This window comes from Ruditapes philippinarum, unplaced genomic scaffold, assembly GCF_026571515.1.
Source record: "Ruditapes philippinarum isolate M1 unplaced genomic scaffold, ASM2657151v2 ctg2215_1_1_1_1, whole genome shotgun sequence".
In the NCBI taxonomy this organism is placed as follows: Eukaryota; Metazoa; Mollusca; class Bivalvia; order Venerida; family Veneridae; genus Ruditapes; species Ruditapes philippinarum.
Window position 1 is genome coordinate 237,805 of NW_026862127.1, and position 20,927 is coordinate 258,731.

The window sequence follows — 20,927 nt, forward strand, 5'->3', positions numbered from 1 at the left end:
TTTGACTCAATTATCATCAAACTTGACCAGGATGCTTGTCTAGGTAATTGCTCGGATGAGTTCCAGCATGGGTCATCTCGCATGAAAAACTAGGTCACCGGAGCTAAAAATAAAACAATCTTGTTAACACTCTAGTGGCTACTGTTTAGATCCAAGTATCCTGGAAATTGGTCTGAAAGTTTGTTTTGATGATTTCTAGGTCAAGTTTGAATATGGGTGACCTTGGTAAAAAACTAGGTCACACTGCTCAAATATGGATAATCCTTGTTAACACTCTAGTGGTCACATTTTTGACTCACCTGTCATGAAACTTGGTCAGAATGCTTGTCCAGGTAATTGTTCGAATGAGCTCGATGGGTCAGGTGAGCGATCTAGGACCATCATGGTCCTCTTGTTTTACATCATAGTCTTTACTTCTCATAATGATTGTCGGATATATAAATTGTCTCCTTTATCAATGACGAGTGGTAATTTTTTCCAAATGACGAAAAGTCGAACTCTTTTTTTTTCCATCTTTTCCTCCACATCTGCACTAAACGCATGCCTTCCGGTTGTTTATCAGTTGTTGATTGTTGTTATTGGTTCATAAAAAATCATCTAGATCTATATAAATAAAGTTTTAAAATGTGTTATTTGTGTGTTTGTTTTGTGGTCGTTTAGACATTTTTAGTGGTTTAAACGTGTGAACATTTTGCAAATAATGTTACCATGTATACAGTGTATGTTCAAAAGTTGTCGGCATGGCCGAGTGAGTGAGTGAAAAATTTCAATGTTTACGTGAATCAGATTCTGTCAGATTTCATGTTACCGGCTGTTTCAGAGTTCGTATAAAACAAAATACTTAACACTGCTTAATATGGAAGAGTCATTGCATACATATCTACACTCTATTGATCGAGACCAAGTTTTTAAAAATATATAGAGATTTGGTTGAGTGATGACATTGAATGTAAACTTGGGTAGAATCAAAGCATTAGAAGGGCGAAAGATTTACTGCCCTTGTATAACTAATACTGTAGAGGTAAAATGAAAATTGTGTAATAGTGTCATTTTATTGTTGTAATGAATATCAAATGTGGGTATTGACTTTAGATAATAATTTTGAAGGTAATAGGGACAGGTAGGGGATAATATTAGATCATGTGCATCAGACTAGTAATCTAGGGATCGATATTCAAGTGTGGACAAACCCCGTCATGCACACGCGGTTGTTTCCTTGAGCAAGTTATTTTACACTCATTGCTCAGTTGTGGTTGATACAAGGGTAGAACTATACAACTTAGTATTCCGGTATAAATACAGCAGTCAGTTTTTACACATAATTTTACAATGTATATTCCGTATAGTCCGGAAAAAAGTAACCATTACAAATGTGTATTCTGGAAAGAAATGTAACAATTTTAAATGTGTATTCCTAAAAAAGAATATGACAATTTCAAATATCTATTCTGGTTAAAAAACATGACAATTGCAAATATGAATTTAAAATATATGAATCTGATGTTAATGATAACAGAATGACAAAGACATCTGAAATAATTGAAGCAAACACATTAATTGACATAAATAGATTTTGATATTATGAAGACAAGACACGTTTAGATACATACATTGTTTATCCCCTACCGTATATTTTTTACAACAATTTTAATACATGAACATTTTAGATAATATAAAAGTGATAAATTAGTAATTATGTTAGTATTATTTCTCTAAAACTTGTTTCCGTCAATTTGAATTCATCCTTTTCCCGCCGATTTGTTTCCGATGTTGGAAATGTTTTATATTACCAAACTGGTCATACACATTATCTGTACATTTAGCCCAAACATTTAGCTTAACATTTCCGAGCTGGTCATATATTGTATGACAGACGCTACATCGTCTTGTATTTAAACCAGTTCTTTTTCTCTTCTCAACATGTAATTGTTGTAAGGTGTCTGCTTGTTCATCATCAGCAATATCTTTCTGTTTAGGATGATTGCTTCGGTCGGGTTCACTAAAGCAAGAACCGTCAATGTCGATTTCTCGAGAGTAGGATCTTGGCACGGGGTCGGATAAACACCTTTGCACGTTTTTACTTTTCTCGTACATATCATCTGTAATAATCTTAATACCAAGTTGTGTCAAATGCTCCGGCTTAAGACATGATAGGCATACATGCTCCTCAAATAATTTGCTAGGTGGATAGTTGCTGCGGTATTTACCATCAATCAGCCCTGGATCTTCATAGTCATCGCCATCATGAGCGTTGTTCTGTTCACACTTACTCGTATTATTCTCTAATTCAGGTTCAAGATCACCATCATTCTTAGATTCGTCAGTAACTGGAATCTGTTTCAACGGTGCAAAACCATCTTCATACCCATCCTCATCTTGTTTTGAACGTACTGATTTAACAGACTGTGTAGAGTCAAGTTTACCACTGATAACGTTATTCTCTGTCAAGCTAAATGCACGCGTTTCTGGGGACCTTTTTTCATCTGCTGCTGAATCATTATGTATATCAACTACATTACTGTTGAAAGAATGTCTCTTTAAATGTACTACATTTGTTTCACTTTCCCTTTTGTCGAACTCTGAACCATTAGAATGCATATTGTCATCTTTACAACTATACTTATCATTATTATCAAGTTCTTCTTTTCTTTTAAGTCGAATAGGATCGTCATACGTTGTCATGTAATAGTTTGAAGTTTGTGAGATCTTACACTCGGCTCTAATATTATCTGAAGGAACACCGTACTCTGCAATTGTTATTACGTCCGACTCTTTGACGGCTTTTTTATCTCTCATTCTATTGTCAGTTTCAACAACGCGATCAGGAAGTTTAGGAATGAATTGCTCAGCTGAAATATTTTGAACTTCCATGTCTGATATTAAAGTGTATTCTTCATCGTCTAACTGCGGCTGATTGGAAAACACCTCCATGGCATATCCTCGATTAACAACGGAATTTGGCCGCTGCTTCTCGCGAACTTTTTCAATTTTTCTGCATTTCAAGAAATAAAAAATATGCATTAGGATTCACAATAGAATGCTAAATTACAAACGATTTGAATGGAGCTTGAACAATAAACCATTGCAATTGTTAATGAAATAGTATTTTAAGAAAACAACTATGTTTACACAGCATAATACGAGGGGTGTTCAAATATGAATGCGCAACTGGTCAATTTCCAGAAGTGCATAACAAACAGTGCCAAAAAATTATCTCAACCCTTCAAAATAATCACCACCATATGGTTTACAAAGTTTTAAATCTTTAATCAAATTTTTGAATACGTTTTCATTATCTTTTCGAGGTAAACTGTCCAGACACTGAAAATAGCCGAACTGAGTTTTTTTCGAGTTTGATATTTTCTTCCAGCAAGGTGTTTTTTGAGCCTCGGAAATAGGAAAAAGTCACAAAGGGAAAGATCTGGCGGATAAGAAGGGCGAAGAAGCTCGACAACCTTTCCCTGTTTCAGATATTCTCGTACAATGGGCGCTTTGTGTCACGAAGCTACTTTTGTCGACTACTCACAACAAGCAAGCATTATGTAACATAGTAAAGCGAACCTATTTGTTCCATAAGCTTGAAATCCCCAGTATTCAGTAATCAAGCATGGCTAATATTTAAATAATACAGTATTCATGTGATCAAAGCGAAAACAACAAATGGACAAAAGAATCAGCATTTCAAAGTGATATCGGGTCAATTCAAAAGCAAAGATTTATTAGAATATCTGGCCAAAATTATCTCAATATTAAGAATATTATTTGATCAACACATGCCTGAATAAGGTTTTTTGTTGTAAACTTACTTGAATTTACGACAAACTATAACACCGAACACCACACACGCTCCAACAAAAATAGACACAGTAACTATTACCGCAATAAACACCGTGTTAAATGGCTCAATTTTAGTTGCAGCATCTGAAAATGATAATTAAAACATTTCCTTTAAGATGAGCCTACAATACTTTCTGAATGTGATATTTAAATTGCATATCAAAAAATCGACAAAGATAATCTTTTAACATTACTTTTTTTAATCAATATACAGGAAACCTTTCATACGACCTAGGCCTTGACCAAAATGACCTTAATTTTGCGCACAACTATGCACCTCAGAATGTTTAACATTTAGAGTATTTTCGATTTATCTAAAATCTATTAATTACCGATACAATACAGAAATTTTTATTGGTTAACCTGTTGGGTCATTCTTTATGTATTTGTATTTTTCGGGTCACTGATTTAGTTGTTTTCTAAATTCAGTCATTTTTTCGCGGTCTTTACAGTTATTAGACACATTTTGGTTGATACAGATCTTTTTTCGTCAGTCTGTTTATCTAGTTACCATAGGGTTTTACTGTGCCCGTCTTATGCTACAGAAGTTTTCATTTGTTTGTGGAGCGGTCTACATTTATCACGATGAGTTAGAAAGTTGCAGGGACCAGTTATTTATATATTGTTTTTGACCTGCTTCTTATAAGGTAGTTAACTTGTTATTTGTTTGAATTGAACAATGCCTCAGGAAAGGAAATCAGAGAGGGTTAGGGTATGTATGTACGGACGTACGTACGTAACGTACGTACGTACGTACGTATGTATATATGTATGTATGTATGTATGTTATAGTTTCAAGATAGACATGTGTTTTACTCTTATCATTAAGTGTGACCTGGCCATAAGACCTGCTTCTTATGTGCAACACTCCGTCTCGTGATGTTGAAATTTAATGAGAAGTTAACTAAGATACTTCAATGCAAGGTATGCTCTGTACAACATCTTCATATTTAACCATCTCTGGAGACCTTGACCTTACAAATGTTTACCTAGATTATGTTGGTGATATTCAGTCTCAGGATCATTTGTGATATAATGCTTCACTTCAAGACTGCAACATTGTACCTACATACATTTTCATATTTTCATCTGACCCTAGACATTACCGTTACATTTACCGAGAACTTCGTCAAAAGGGCCCAAATATTTAGTGCGAAACTCTAGCTCATTCTGGTGAACAATTATTATAAAATATATTTTAAGAAAATCCCTCTTATAAGATTAGTTTTGCTGCGAACAAGTGTGTCCCTGTGAACTCTAAGTGCTAACTTTTACCTTTAGAGTTAGATGCGCGCATTATGATCATTTGTATCAAGTATTTTTTAAACTCCTCCGTGCATATGAAGCCCAGCGGGTGCGATACCATTACATTTCAGTTTTTTTACAATCGTATCAAAAGGTGTATTAAAAAGTTATTTCCTTCGTCGGAAATTGAATACATACAATAAACATTTGGCTTAGACATCATGTAAGAAACCTACCAGCGTCTGTTTGCTGTGATTCCCCTGTTGTTATACTTTTACTGGAAATAAAATTATATTTCAGACATGAAAATATTTATGATATATTCATAGTCTTCGTGGTGACATAAATGTTTGCAAAGAAAAACGTCATTCTTTCTGTACAAGTAAAAATGTCCAAGATATCTCGTAAAAAGCTAGTTTACGGAAGGTTAGTGGTTAAACTCAGGTGCACATTTATGTTTGGAAAATGCACAATGACAAATGACGGTTGAGATCCTCTTCAAACAGTAAATCTGGAAAGTCGAATTTGCTTTGTCGATGTGATTGAAACAGATTTAATGTCACGTTGTGTTGGCCGTGATATACCGGTACCTTCTTAATGAAGATACATGGCAACGTTTATCAGAAATGATGGGTTGGAACAGGCTTAAATAAGAAACGGGATATAAACATTGTAAAGAGCAGTCTCTTGTTTATGTAAAACACTGCTGGGCTTTTATTTCCTGGACTTGTGAGCTCGATACTTTGTTATTCCGTAAAAATGCCTGGACAAGACTTGAAGACCGAGATCTAACGTAATTGCAAGGACTATTTTATGGGCCTAAAATTGATCATGTTTTCTTCTTCACTCCCTCAAACCACATGATAGCACGTTCTGCTTTACACTCTTACCACATTGAATTCACCTTTGAGAAGCACTCTAACACGTGCAATACGATTTAGAAATGCAAGGTGAGGTTGCATAAGTAACGCACCCTTCGTATTGAACAACAAAATATTGTTTAAGAAGTAGTCGTACAAAATATTATTTCTATTAATTCACAAAGACAGATGCATCAATGAACAGTATAATATATTACCAGTTCTTACCTTCTCTCTGTCGTATTGCTTTTTGTCCTAATCTTTTTTTCTGAAATTGAAAAAGTATTCAATGGTTGTGTGATTATTTAAAATTTTAGCGCCTTCCTGCTGCAAAAAATCACGTGAAACAAGTTATAAAATAAAAAGGCAGGTGTCGGTGTGGAATTATCGTATTTCCATAAAATTGTAAAAACTTAAAATGTGAAATTTTTGCATTACGTTGGTTTTCTCATGGGGAGGCCAATAAAGCTAGAAAAAAGTATAGTAAAATGTTTTCAAAGCATTAGCAAATTAATATAAAAGTATTGTAGGAAATGTTAAATCCGCGTCACGAGACCTAGGCAGCTGTGGTCGAAACATACTTAAACTATTACAATTTAACTTAGATTCCTTATCATGTATCTGTTTTAGCAGTCCTTTTTCCTTTCCTTGTCTGAACAAATATATATGTGCGGAACTTTTTGTATAGTTAATATTTTCCAACATAAATAAACATCAAAGTGAAATGTAAACCCCGACTAATGTTTATTCATATTTCATCTTTTTCGAATTTATTTGGTTGTCTATGGGTCAAAGGTATGGGTTCGCAAGAACTAATTATGTAAAAAAAAATCAAGCGGACTGTACCCCGATCTACCGAGATATTGAACGACTGATAGTAGCGGCTACACTCTTCTATTGCCACGGACAACGTCCCATTAATCACTTCAGCAGCTAAACAAAATCGTAGCGTAAAGTTCTTAGAAACTGGTCCATCTTCAACTGTAAGTTTTCTGACAGAACAATTGTCTTTCTTTGCTTGTTCATATTCCTTTGTTGACATGCAGCAAGTTTTCTGAGATAGAAATAAAACAAACAAAAAATAAATCAACATTACACGCCGATTATTTACTTAGACACTGTTGTAATTTAGATAATTTCAATTATTAATATTTTTATAACGAAAAAGTGAATGTATTTATTATAGAAAACACACACTAGTATGCACACAGGAAATAAAAGGTTTAGGGAAAAATATAAAACACTTACATTGTTTGTGCTAAACAACACAAAGACCAGATCTTGTGTCACATTGCACGTGTTTGAACAATTAAAACTTCCGGTATGACTTTCAGTTTTTTCTTGTTGGTCACATTTCTCCTCTGTAATGGATTATTATGTTATATGTGTATAAACTCAATGTGTAACATATTAATAATAACGTATACAGTAGTAATTGTCGGCGTTATCACGGCCGTAAGTTGATGGTGGCGAAGGCCTAATATGGCAACGAAATTGTTAAGGCTTGATTCGAAACTACGACATTAATACTGTATCGACTAATTACTCGAAGGAAGTAGTACTAAATTTACACTAGCTTGTCATAACAGTAGCAAAATGGAAGCAAAGTATAGTATTTTGACTTTCATACAAAATAATCACATAAGTGTATTTATCGCCAAGAAGCAACAACAAAGAAAGACGGTTCTAGCAACTGTTGACTTTTTTTTGTAATTATAAAAGTGAACCAAATATAAAGCTTTAAAGTAATGAAACTAAAAGCGTTTCTTGAGTATATTGGACTTTTAAAGTGTATAAATCTATATATTATGCTGTCTGTTGTTTACAAAATTATTGGTAGATTTTTTTTAAAGAATAGTTCAAAATTGGTTGTATAAAACATATATGTTTGTATATTTCCTAAAAGTAAATGATGCATAATTAACAGAGACGTTATATATTACAACTCTTTGAGAATCAACAATAATATATTTTTATCTTTATAAATTCCAAAAATATTTCATAAGATATTGCGTCATATAATAACTTACGAACACATCCCGTCGTAACATCCTTTGTGGGATGTCTATCTACAACTGTAAGGTTTTTGACAGAACAATCGCCTCTTTTTACTTTTTCATACTCTTGAGCTGACATGCAGCAGGTTTTCTAAGAATGAATTATAAAAATACATGTCAGTAAATATGTCAGTTATATATTTAGGTACCGTTGTTTTTATGTGTCTGAAAAGTTTCGGCGTAAATAGTTATGCACCTGGTCGTCTGTCCGTCTGTTAGCATTTTTGTGCCTGCTCTGTACCTAGAAAATTGAAACCACTTGGCAGAATTGTTGACCATAATGAGATGTGCAGAGCGAATGCTTGAACTTCACACGGTCAAAGTCAAGATCACAATGAATTTCAAAATTCCGTGTCCGCTCTGTATCTTTTGAACAGATAGAAGGCAATAAAATTTATTGGACATAATTGTTACTTAAAATTTGGCAATTTGCAGAACGTAGGTCTTGGCTTTCTGTGATAAATTGATCCTTTCCCTCCTCCTGAGGGATACTTGATTTATAGAAACATTATTTAGGACAACCCGTTTGAGCTTTCTTGTGTGACTCTTCAAAGCCCGGAGATAAGATATTTGACATAAAGCGTTGCCTTGTAAAACTACACAAAATTGATATTAATCATATGTCTTGGGCCAATTTTGGCCCTAACCCGGGGGTCATTTGATTTTTAGACTTATATAGAAATATACATTTAAGTGTGAAACAACAATGCCAATAGCAAATACATTTGGCATGTTTTATATCTACACAAATACTGTTAATCATTTCTATCCAACCCCATGGGTCCCTTGAATTGCATAGACTTATTTAGTGACATACATTTTTAAGTTATATTTTGTGAAACTAAAATGCCAAGAGTAGAGATATTTAGCTTGTAGCATTACACTCATTTTGGGCGTTATTAAATCTGATATAAATAATCATTCTCATTCAGTTTATATTGGCCCCGGGGGTCATTTGATTCCACGTATAAGAAAATACATTGAAGTGTTATTTTGACGTTCTCAAATGTCCTGCGCTTAAATATTTACATGTTGAAATGCCTTGAGTACCTCAATAAACTGATATGCATGTATATCACTTCCTTCGGGTTAGTATTTGTTACCCCACGATCCACTTGATTTGTATGAACAAGTCTTCTTCTATGTACTTAAAGTGCCTAGAGCTAAGCTATCTGGTACGTAGCATGTCTAGTATACCTCTTCAAAAGTTTAAAGAATCATGTGTCAAGGGTAAAACATGCTGCAACCAGCGGGACCATTTAGTGGTGAAAACTTAAAACTACAATTATAATTAAGATAAAACATTTTAGGTCAAGTTTCGTGAATAAGCCTGTTCTCTATTATTTTTTTTTCGTTTTTGTTTACTCAGACAAATTTGCATTCGGGCGAATATTGCCCCGTCTAAGCGGTGCTTCTGTTTCAATCATGAAACGAGAATATACATGCTTGTCTACGTAGAAGCGCATGCATGCTCTAATATTTAGTTTGCAAGATTAATATTTTGGCAGATAGAAAAAAGATTGCCGCTTTCAACAGCTATTGCAATATATGAAATTATTGAAAATGCCTGTTATATATTCACAGCGGACGAAACAACGACGAGTTACTTCAAATCAGCTTGATTTAAATCAGACACTTGACATATGAAATTACTCATACTTGTCATAAAATTAACTTAATACTTGAATCTTGAATTAAGATAATTAATTTAGATTATTCCGTTTGAAAAAGTATAGAGTATACATTTACTTAAGACAAGCAGGAAATTATAGCTTCATAGAAAAGCATTTCAAATGTTAAACACTTACATTTTCTGCGCTAAACATCACGGAGACCAGTTCTTGGGTCACATTGCACATGTTTGAACAATTATAACTTCCTTTGTGGCTGTTGGTTGTGTCTCGTTCATCACATTTCTCCTCTGTAATTGATTATTGTATATAATAAGTATGCAACGTAAGGACATAGTAATAACGTATACATAATGGTATTAACTGAAGACGTGATCACGGCCGCAAGTTGGTGGAGGCGAAGACCTGATATGGAGCAGTATGGTACGAAACGGTGATATTTATTTCAATGCATTTCATGCTTTCCAGTGTTTTATTGTAATATATCAGATGATTGTATTCTGATTAACCACTAGTGAAATTTATAAAATATAATTTTCACTGTAGCCGAACTATATCTGAATGCGAATGAAAAGAAAATCATAACTAAATGGAATAACAGGCTGAAATAAATGCCGTCATGCGTAAATTTTTGCTTCTTTAGGAAAATAAAGTCGATGTCACCATACATCATGTTAAAAATGTAACAAAATTAGAGAAATTTAACAGAACTATATTTAAAAATTGATGATGTGACGTCATAATGTGATGATGTCAAAAAGGAGAATGCCCGACGTTACGCGGCATAATCAGTAAAAAAATTCTTAAAATCACTTAAAAAGCATGAAATAAAAAGAAAATTTATTTGTTTTACATATAAGATTGAAATATATTTTATTCGTGAACACCTACTATTATATTTTCACTCGTAGCTACGCCACTCGTGAAAATATTGCATCTGGTGTTCACTCAGTGAAATTATATTTCAATCTTACATGCAAAACAAACAAATATCCTCTATGCATTTTGACAATTCAGAAGAACACATGGCAAAGAAACGCAATAAAGATTTAGTGCTCGCCAATTTTTTTAAGCCACACCGACGAGGATTTTTCAAATTTTCATGTTACAAATCTTAATAGAACAGATTTTATATAAACTGGACGTTTTATATTATAAAACGCAAGTTGGCGGAGCACTAAGCCGGTTAGAGTGCATATTGGATGTTCTTCGTAAATAAGAAAGCTACAGTCGTTTCGCAAGCCCCGCTCCTTTTTAGCTTTCTTATTTACGAAGAACACCCAATATGCACTCTAACATATACATAACCGGTATGTCGAATAAATGTCGCAAAGTTGTCTATCGACGTTTTTTTTTTTCCAATTTTCAATCACGAAATAAGACACGTGATATGACGTATGTTATGAGACAGGACACGTGATCCTATATCGAGAAATTGCCGCGTGATTATATTGACATGGGTTCAGCTGTGTACCAGTTTAATATGACTGATAGCACTGGATTCAAACTAAAACGGTTCAGATGACTTACGGAGACATTGTATATCCTCAGCAATTGGTCCATCAACAACTGTAAGGTTTTTGACCGAACAAACGTTTCTTTTGACGTTTTCATAGTCTTTGGCTGACATGCAGCATGTTTTCTGAGAATGAAAATTTATAAATGCAGAGTAAAATCTTCATGTCAGTAAATTGTGTCTGTAATATATTTAGATACCGCTGAAAATCGTCAAATAATTCTTTGAAAATGCATATATGTCAATTAAATCGTCAATACGTTACAAAACATTTTTTTTTTTTTTTTTTTTTTTTTTTTTTGGGGGTGGGGGGGGGTGGGGGGTGCACAGTTCGCAATAATGATCTTAATAAGTTAAATAAATTTTGGCGAATTTGAGATGATCATCGGATAAATAAATCAAATGACAGCAGCGAGGGCCTTCTACTTATTTGACATATGCATTATCAAAGTATCATAGTAGGAAGAATTAAGGGGAGATTATTTCATGATAATTTGACAATTAGAGGCGAACGCCTGTGATACAGTCACTTATTTAGATTTATTCAAATCAGAATCTTGACATATAAAAAGGAATATCTCCTACTTCTATCAAAGCCTAATTATTAGCTGAAATCTTGAATTGAAATTGATAATTGAGATTTGACAAACTTTTTTTTGTAAACATATAATGTAAACAATTATTCTAGAAGTTATTAAATCAGAAACTTGACATATGAAATTACTCATACTTTGTATTGCTTGAGTCTTGAATTACAATATTCCATCTGAAAAAGTATAGTGCATGCATTTACAAGCAGGAGTTTGAAGCTTTAAGGAAAAACATTTCAAATGTCAAACACTTACATTATGTGTGCTAATCATCACGAAGACCAGATCTTGTATCACGTCGCACGTGTTTGAACAATTAAAGTTTCCTTCATGACTGTTGTTTGTTTCTTGATGATAGCAAATCTCTGGAATTGAAAAATAGGTTATGTATGTATGTGTGTATAAATTATGTGTTCAATGTAAGTGCATTATCATAAAGTATATTAAACCATATTTAACAACTTGGTAAATGAGCACATGATATCGACCGTGAGTAGATGGTGGCGAAGCTACGAAAACCTGTGACACTGCGATACGGAACTGCGATATCTTTATCAACTTAGTGCTCGCCATTTTTTTTAAGCCAATCACTTAAAAAAATGGCGAGCACTAAGTATAGGTTAGAGTGCATACTGTGTGTTTTTCGTATATAAGAAAGCTACAGTCGCTTCGCAAGCTCCGCTCCTTTTTAGCTTTCTTATTTACGAAGAACACCCAATATGCACTCTAACCTATACTCAGTGCATCAAAGAAGTTATACAATTGATAGAGCCTATGACCGTGCATCGGGCGTCCCAATTCCCGGACGGTGCAGGTAATTTTCGTTGTGATTGATCATGAACATTCGCACTGTACCTCTGCTCATGTACAGCAGAATACCATATCCTTGCGGAAGTTAATGCACCATTAGTGGTAAGCTGCTTGACACCCTGCCGGTGGCTGAATTGTGTTAAATTCGGGGTATAAACTACAAAAACTACCATTAGAAGTTTTACCTATCTAGAGTGGTTTGCTAGATTTGAAAATACCACATATACAGCTCGAATCGTACAAAACCGGTTTTGTACCAAAAGCGTTCGTACAAAGTTATTCATTTTTTGCATGGTAATTTTCGCACAGTAGATACAAAAAAATCATTGTGTCGTGCTTTGTAAGGCTATAAAATTCAATATGTATATATGCAGTTACAAGCACGTGTAAATTTCGATCACTGTACCTTCTTGGGAACCTTTAATTTGTATCTTTCTTGTGATAACAGGAAATTGACTTGTGATGTTAGCATTTTATAATGCGTTTGTTCATTTAGCAAGCTAACTTGACACATAATGCTACATATAAATATCTTAACGAATTCCTTGATTATATTTACAGTTTGTTTTATAATTGGCTAACAGTTAATAAAAAAATAAATACTGCAATGTAAAATCAAATAACCGGGAATTGTTTACAGCTTCGTTATCTAATAAGAATTTATTTTTGGTTTTCTTCCGCCTGAGCATACGTGTGAATACTGCAATTAACACATTCTTACATGCTGTGGTTATGCTATTAAAGATATCAACGTCAATAAAAAAAAGAAAAGAAAAAAAACACACAAAAAAAACAACAAAACAAACGATTCATTTTATTCTGCAACAGCGTGAATCTGCATAAATGCACGCGCATGTGTTAACAGATAACTTGTTCAGGATACATGAATGATAAATATATATACCTTTAAGAGCAGATTTTGTCCATGATTTCATTATGTTTATGTCTGTATAGTTATATTTGAGAAGTTGATCGTATCCAGGCTGTACACTTTTGCGTTTGCGTCTTGCTGTTTTAAACCAGGGTGACGCCACAGTTTCACTCCAGTTGTTACTACATGGGTCTAAAATAATATGGCATCAAACTAAATAATTAACTTTAACTATAACTTTTACTCACCAAATAAACGTTTTTTGATATTTTCACATAAAATGTCTCTGATATTTTCAATGTTTACATTACCTTGTTGATATGAATACTATTTGGTATTTGAGCGTTATTACATGATGGCGTATAGCGTTCGCCGTTCGATATATTGAAAATTGTTTTTGTTTTTTTCATGTCGACCAGCCGAAGTTTTGCCAACTTCACACAGTTTATTTACAGAACATCATAGAAAAAAACGCTCATAAAACGTCATTATAGTCTATATTAATCATGAGTGTCTGTCGTTCTCATAGAAAGTTATATAAAATAACTATCAATTTATTTATTAAACCATTAAATCGATATATTAATAAAGAGAGGTCTAATGTTTTTTTTTTCTTGTTATACATAGATATGATAAATATCTCCTGAATAACTCCTTTTTTCTTTTGTGGAAGGCCATATGAAAATAAGATATATTCAAGTTTTTTAACTATGTACACTTGTATGTTGAGTTCTTGAAATAAAATATTTATTATTAATATTATTATTATCATCATCATCATTATTATTATTATCGTTATTATTATTATTATTATTAGTGGTGGTGGTAGTGGTGGTGGTGGTGATGGTGGTGGTGGTGGTAGTGATAGTGGTAGTGGTGGTGGTGGTAGTGGTGGTGGTGGCGGTAGTGGTATTGGTGGTGGTAGTGGTGGTGGTAGTGGTGGTGGTGGTGGTGGTAGTGGTGGTGGTGGTCTCCCATTATGTGACAAAACATTTACTCGTCGTATTAATCATTTATTAGATAAGATAACAAAATAAGAATAAACAAACCTGGGTACTCATCATTATAACAACAAATGCTTAATACATTGTTACATTGGTAGTTGTAAATTTCACTATTTTCAGAAGACATACGTTCTTGACAACGCCGGTAAAATATGCTCCTTTTCTCACGTACACGTTTCCTGAACACGTCATCACCGTATTTGTGTTCTTTTAGTTGTACTGCCTCTCGTGTACTTAAATTATATTCAAAAAATAAAAATCAACAATTTTTTTCTTTAAAAATAACCTTCGTTATACCGTACAAAAAAGCCTTAAAGATTCAGAATATTTTGTCAAATCAATAATTTACTAATGGAATTAATGGTGGGTCAGACTTTATTCTGTTGGTTGATCAACTATAACTAACTATCATTATTGTCACTGTTCCTGGACGGCGACATGTACAATTTTCAAGACTTGTCAATCAAAATGGAGACCTTAATACCACATGATAATAAAATGGACGACAAAAGACGCAAAAAGGGGCGCCTACGGGGCACGCCAGCCGCCATGTTTTTGTTGGGTTTTCTTTATATAGAATTAAAATACTTTCTTCATTTCCGAAGCAAGAAATCAGTGTGTAGGCTCCTATTGGGTAAACAGCCTTAAAAAGAAATATTAGCTTCATTACTCGGCAGCTCCAAAATACAAGCTGGACAAATTCATGTAAGATAATAAGCAGGGTAAGGAAAAAAATTAGTTCCGTATCAATTTGTGAACAGATAAACTCCGGAAAATCTGTTTTAACCCATTTAAACAAATATCAGTGGAATTTTGTAAATTTTCAACATCATAGCAAACAGACCGCGATATAATTATGTTATTAATCTTATGAACAAGTCAGACTGCTATTTGAAGTGATAACTAAGTGATGTCTGTTGACAGAAATATGCCATCATAATTCATGGTCTCATATTAGGAGACTTTATCCCTGAAAGCTTAAAATGTTCTTTACATACACGTGTTTACATATCTATATACATACACGTGTTTAAATATCTGCATACATACACGTGCTAACATGTCTACATACATACATACACGTGTTTAAATATCTATATACATACACGTGCTAACATGTCTACATACATATACACGTGTTTAAATATCTACATACATACGTGTGTTTACAAACATACATACATACATACATACATACATACATACATACATACATACATACATACATACATACATACATACATACATACATACATACATACATACATACATACATACATACATACATACATACATACATACATACATACATACAGACATACATACCATTTGCCCCTCACCGCTGTGGGTTCGAATCCCGACAGGGACTTTGGATTCTTTCATGTGAGGAAGCTATCCAGCTAGCTTACGGAACGTCGGTGGTTCTACTCAGGTGCCCGTTCGTGCCTGAAATAATGCACGGAAGGGCACCTGAGGTCTTCCTCCACCAGTAAAGCTGGAACGTCGCGATATGACCTATACTGTGTCGATGTGACGTAAAACCCAAAACAAAAAAAAACAGACATACATACATACATACATACATACAGACAGACATACAGACAGTCAGACAGACAGACAGACAGACAGACAGACAGACAGACAGACAGACAGACAGACAGACATTTGTACATACATACATACATACATTTGTACATACATACGTACGTACGTACGTACGTACATACATACATACGTACATACGTACATACGTACATACGTACATACATACATACATACATACATACACGTGTTTACATATGTACATACAAACACGTGTTAACATGTCTACATACATACACGTGATTACATGTATACATACATACATACACGTGTATATATATTCATACACGTTTTTACATATCTACTTACACTTGTTTACATATATGTTCAGCATCCGTGTCAGTTACGTTTTCAAAGCAAACATTGACCCATGTCTGATTATATTTCACTTCTAATATACCCTCGTATGATATACCCTTGTATGATTTGTACCCTTCAATAAGCCGGTATTCCGAGCAATAACCTAGCAAGTGTAAAAAGTCACATAGATATTTTCAATGCAGTGACCATATATAATGTAGAATATTCATGGGAATAATTATTAAGAGAGAAGTTAATTAACAACATGTTATATGTGATGTCAATTCAAAACAACTAAAAATGTTTGTTACAGAACCCACCAATTAGAAGTCAGCCAAATTTAGAAATCATCAAGGAAGAATAGGATTAAAGGAAGTTTTAACAATATGGCATTTAAAACAATAAGCGTCTGTTCAACGAGCATTTAAGTTGCATTTTAAGTCTTATTCATTCAAATCAAAAGGTTTTATAAAAAGAATTGCAGGCAGTTGACTAATATCTATATTATATGGTGGCTGATTTACACCATGTCGTAATCGCCACGAAAAGTCAGACGCGCATCTTCGTGCATCATTGATTCAATTTCACCGCGAAATAAATCAAAGGGCTGCAGCTCTATGGTATTTTCTGATCTTTGCAATCTAAATCATACTGACTATCTGTATGTACTTTCCTGTATACGTTTAGTTTTATATACTATTATTCATCTTACGCAGCGACAGCGTTTTGATTTTCTTCTATAACAGTTTGAGATTTACATATGGAATTTTGCATGAAAAAAAAAATAATAGAATTGCCTCGACTAGAATTTGAACCATAGGCCTTTCACACCCTCAACGAGACCGCTTACCTCTGCACCACGGCGAAGTTATACATATGAACCTTGAATAAAAACGAATACATTATGTAATTCTAAATTGAGAATTTCCATTTCGTGTTTGTAATCCTTATTAATTACGAGGTATTTTGTTCACGATAAACGTGTTGTTTAACTGTAATATTTCTTGTGTAATTTATGTACGTATATTTATTATGGATACGGAGTTCAGTAATTCACAAATGTGAATAGATTGAAGTAAGAACACAGATCTATGTGAGCTTTTCAAGTTTAATCTCAGAAGTGGCTAGTGGCGGGAATCGCCTGACCATTCAAGCATTAATGGAATAGTACTGATAGTATAAAGGTCAAGGTAAAATAATCATGCAGGTTAGACTAGTATCTGATATTGTTACAGTTTAACACTGATGAAAATAATTTATCGAAAATCTTCTCGCCAAAACAGTCCGACATGTATATATTCCACTACTCGACAGTCAGATTTATTTGTGTACTACGCTCTGGAGTATTCGGTTATTGGCATAGCTAAAAATAGCATTTTCATTGATTAAAATGATATTCATGATAATCCGAAGCTTAACGGAAATAGCCGAACATTTTTCATTGGGTAAAAAAGATATTCATCCGCGAAATTTGTGATTGTAACCTCATATTTCTATTGACTAATCTAAACTTTTAATGCACTGTAATTCGTTAAATGCCTACATTAAAAATTATTCTTTCTTTTAAATTGCTGGTTTTTAAGCAGTTTTGAGTGAGAACTACTTTGCGTTGTTAGGACTGTTAGGAAATTTGGTGTTAGACCGTGGGTGTTAGCTATGTATTTACTGATCTTACGATCAGAAAATACAAAAATGACACGACAGAAGTAATACAAATTACACGACACATCTATACGTCCTATTTACCCATGATTTTATCGTCCTTTCGTTGTTTTGCATATGCGAAATACAAAGTTTTGAATAATACTTTTTCGTATTTTAGTGGGTTTTTTTTGTTTTTGTTTTTTGTTGTTGGATTTTTTTACATTTTCATGGCTGAAAAGCGAAATACGACATGGCGTAAATCAGCCACCATTATTTTATGTTGAAACAACTATCACTAGAACAAAAACAATAAAAATAAAGGCTTATACGGCAGGAAAAGTAAATTGTTTTTTGAAAAATAGAAATTCTTACCATTTGCATTTCCTATTAATCCTTGAGCTAAAATACTCACGAAAATTCGTCCATATATAAACAATGTCCTCATCATTATTACACACACTCGTAGACTAAAAGCTTCCCTGTTTCACATTTTCCGGATACTCTTCATTGTTGGAGGAAATGATTTTATCTGTAGAAAGTTATATTGTGTATAATACCGGGATAACAAATATTATTCAAATTTACAATTCAATATCGTTATAGTCATTTGTTAAATCAATTCTTCTTCCTTTCTAGAAATATATCACATTTTTCTACCACAAATATTCAAGTATTGGCGATAAAACTGTTGGGTTCTATGTGTTATTTTGTTAACTTTTAGCATCAACAAACATGATATTGGAATTAAATTTGAATACTATTTACAAATAGTTTATATCTCGTTCTATATTTTTTCATATTTTCACTATTGTTATTTTGAGAGAGAAAATGTATTGCATTAGAAGGGATTAACTTTAAGATGTAAGTAAATGCATGTATCGGGACTAAACGTTACAAATCATCGCAACAATAACATACATACTTCTCACTATGACCTCCTCCAATTAAATTATAAAACCAAGGTAGTGATCCGATCGAAACTACTCGTCTTTTTCAGACATTTTTCGGCGCGATGTTTCGAATGGATTTTATATTAATCCGTAAACAAATACTTTTTATCCCGGCCCTAATACTGAAACTTATCCTTCCGGAAGTTGACAATTATACCTACGCATCTTCTATTTAAAGTGTGAACATTGTTTAAGAGGTCAGGTTACTAATAAAATAATGTTGGTATCTCTACTGTCGCATAATACAGTTACAACGCGTAACACTTAGTTATTAATCCATTTTCCTCTATACTTAAAATACTTAGTACCGTTTTAAATAAAGAATATTATTTTTGATAAAAACATATATTCTAATTTTCCTTGTTTATAAGAATTAGATTAAATTCAATCTAAGAACCCAACCATTACCTTGTTTGCCATCTTGACATACTTATATCACATCTACACAATCACATCCCGTTTTCGTGCTTACAATTATTATCTTATACCAACAAAAAAAAATACAAAAACAAGTTTCTACAATAGTACCAATTTACAGTATTTTAGGACTTGATGCATTATGATAACGAGGCTATTTCTGCGACGTCGTTCCCACAGGCATAAGGAACTATTCAGTGTATGCAGGTGGAATTTGAGATGGTGGATGGTTCGAGTCAAATAACCTTCTATCACTCCGGTCTACTCCTGTAGTGCCCACTTATCATGTCGGGAAAAACACTCATTGTAAATACAATTTGAAAGAAAGAAAAATCGAAGGTGATTTGTGATTCTTCTTATCAGCCAATTTCTAAAGCTTGATTTTTTTCTTCTTCAGATTTTTACTTTGAAAAGTGCTATATTGTAACGTATGTTACAGAACAAACTTTCTAGTCACATGGTGTATTTGATTAAACAGTAAGAATAAGTCCCATTGGCCTATGGGAAATTAGTAAGGGGAAATAATAACGGATGTTATGCCATGGAGTTGGATATTCTGGTGTCAGTTTGTGATTTTGTTGTCTTTTGCGCTAACTGATTTCATTGAATATTTGTTAAATGCATTGACACTGACGTAAGAATAACAATGATATTCAAAAGATTTTAACATTAATAACTCCGAAAGCCAAGGGTTTTTATACGATACTTTAAGGACTTTGTCAAACACTTAAAAATGTTAACATGCTTCCTTAATTATTATTATGAATAGTCACTTTATGAGACATGTTAAAGATCATGTAACACAATTTTTAATGGTTTTATATCATAAATATGATGCTCAAATAAAGAGATATCAATTTTGTAAGTTCCAAAAAGCATTATTTATAAAGATATTACCGAATTTAACATCCATGTAAATAAAGGGAGGTAATAAATTTTTTTTATAAAATCTAAGACAAATTTTTCATTAAGAAATGAACGCATATATCTTAATGATTACATATAATATGTACAAATATTTACAGTACATAATCTCCGGTGTTGAAAATTGTTTAATTGGCACAATTATATAAATACATAATATATATGAGCCGTGTCATGACAAAACCAACATAGTGGGTTTGCGATCAGCATGGATCCAGAGCAGCCTGCGCATCTGCGCAGTCTGATCAGGATCCATGCTGTCCGCTATCAGTTTCTCTACTTGCAATAGGGTTTGTAAGTGAACAGCATGGATCCTGATCAGACTGCGCGGATGCGCAGGCTAGTCTGGTTCCATGATGGTCGCATACCCATTATGTTGTATTTGTCATGACACGCCTCAATATATATTATATAACTTCACTTTAGTCGGATATATACAACCTCAAATACAACATAAAGGGTTTTTCACAATGCCATGAAAACATGTTAAAATAATAACTATATCATAAAATCTGTAATATAAGATAACTTTACCATGCAACATGTTATATAAAATGAATTTATCTTGAAGCGTGTAAACAGAAAATGACTTTATCTTTTCACATCATGCGATATTCCTTAGCTGTTATACGTAAGTAACATATTTTGATTGGTAATAACACACAATGC

The 20,927-nt window shown here is 33.3% G+C and overlaps 1 protein-coding gene across 2 annotated transcripts; it reads right to left on the reverse strand.

The window, feature by feature from the left end:
• Positions 1 to 1,429: 1,429 nt before the first annotated feature.
• LOC132718050 (uncharacterized) lies at positions 1,430 to 18,906 on the reverse strand. 2 transcript variants are annotated; one of them, XM_060701658.1, is made up of 15 exons: positions 18,890 to 18,906; positions 18,340 to 18,496; positions 16,333 to 16,486; positions 14,467 to 14,654; positions 13,451 to 13,609; positions 11,992 to 12,101; positions 11,161 to 11,272; positions 9,808 to 9,920; positions 7,973 to 8,090; positions 7,191 to 7,303; positions 6,789 to 6,996; positions 6,171 to 6,210; positions 5,319 to 5,359; positions 3,807 to 3,921; positions 1,430 to 2,992 (listed from the first exon to the last, which is right to left on the reverse strand). In XM_060701658.1, exons 2-15 carry the CDS (start codon positions 18,413 to 18,415, stop codon positions 1,729 to 1,731), a joined length of 2,811 nt encoding a protein of 936 aa, XP_060557641.1. In that variant the 5' UTR covers positions 18,416 to 18,496; positions 18,890 to 18,906; the 3' UTR covers positions 1,430 to 1,728. The 2 variants fall into 2 exon arrangements, with proteins under 2 accessions (XP_060557641.1, XP_060557642.1); XM_060701659.1 differs by lacking the exon at positions 18,890 to 18,906 and having other exon boundaries at positions 18,380 to 18,724.
• Between the last annotated feature and the right edge of the window lie 2,021 nt (positions 18,907 to 20,927).

What these genes read in the sequence shown, in the direction of transcription:
- LOC132718050 (XM_060701658.1), bottom strand. Translation starts at nt 18,415, where the DNA reads ATGATGAGGACATTGTTTATATATGGACGAATTTTCGTGAGTATTTTA. An exon ending in ATCACAGCAAACAGACGCTG is followed by an intron (nt 3,922 to 5,318) that starts GTAGGTTTCTTA and finishes TATCATTTTCAG; the next exon opens with ATGCTGCAACTAAAATTGAG. An exon ending in ATAGTTTGTCGTAAATTCAA is followed by an intron (nt 2,993 to 3,806) that starts GTAAGTTTACAA and finishes CTTGAAATGCAG; the next exon opens with AAAAATTGAAAAAGTTCGCG.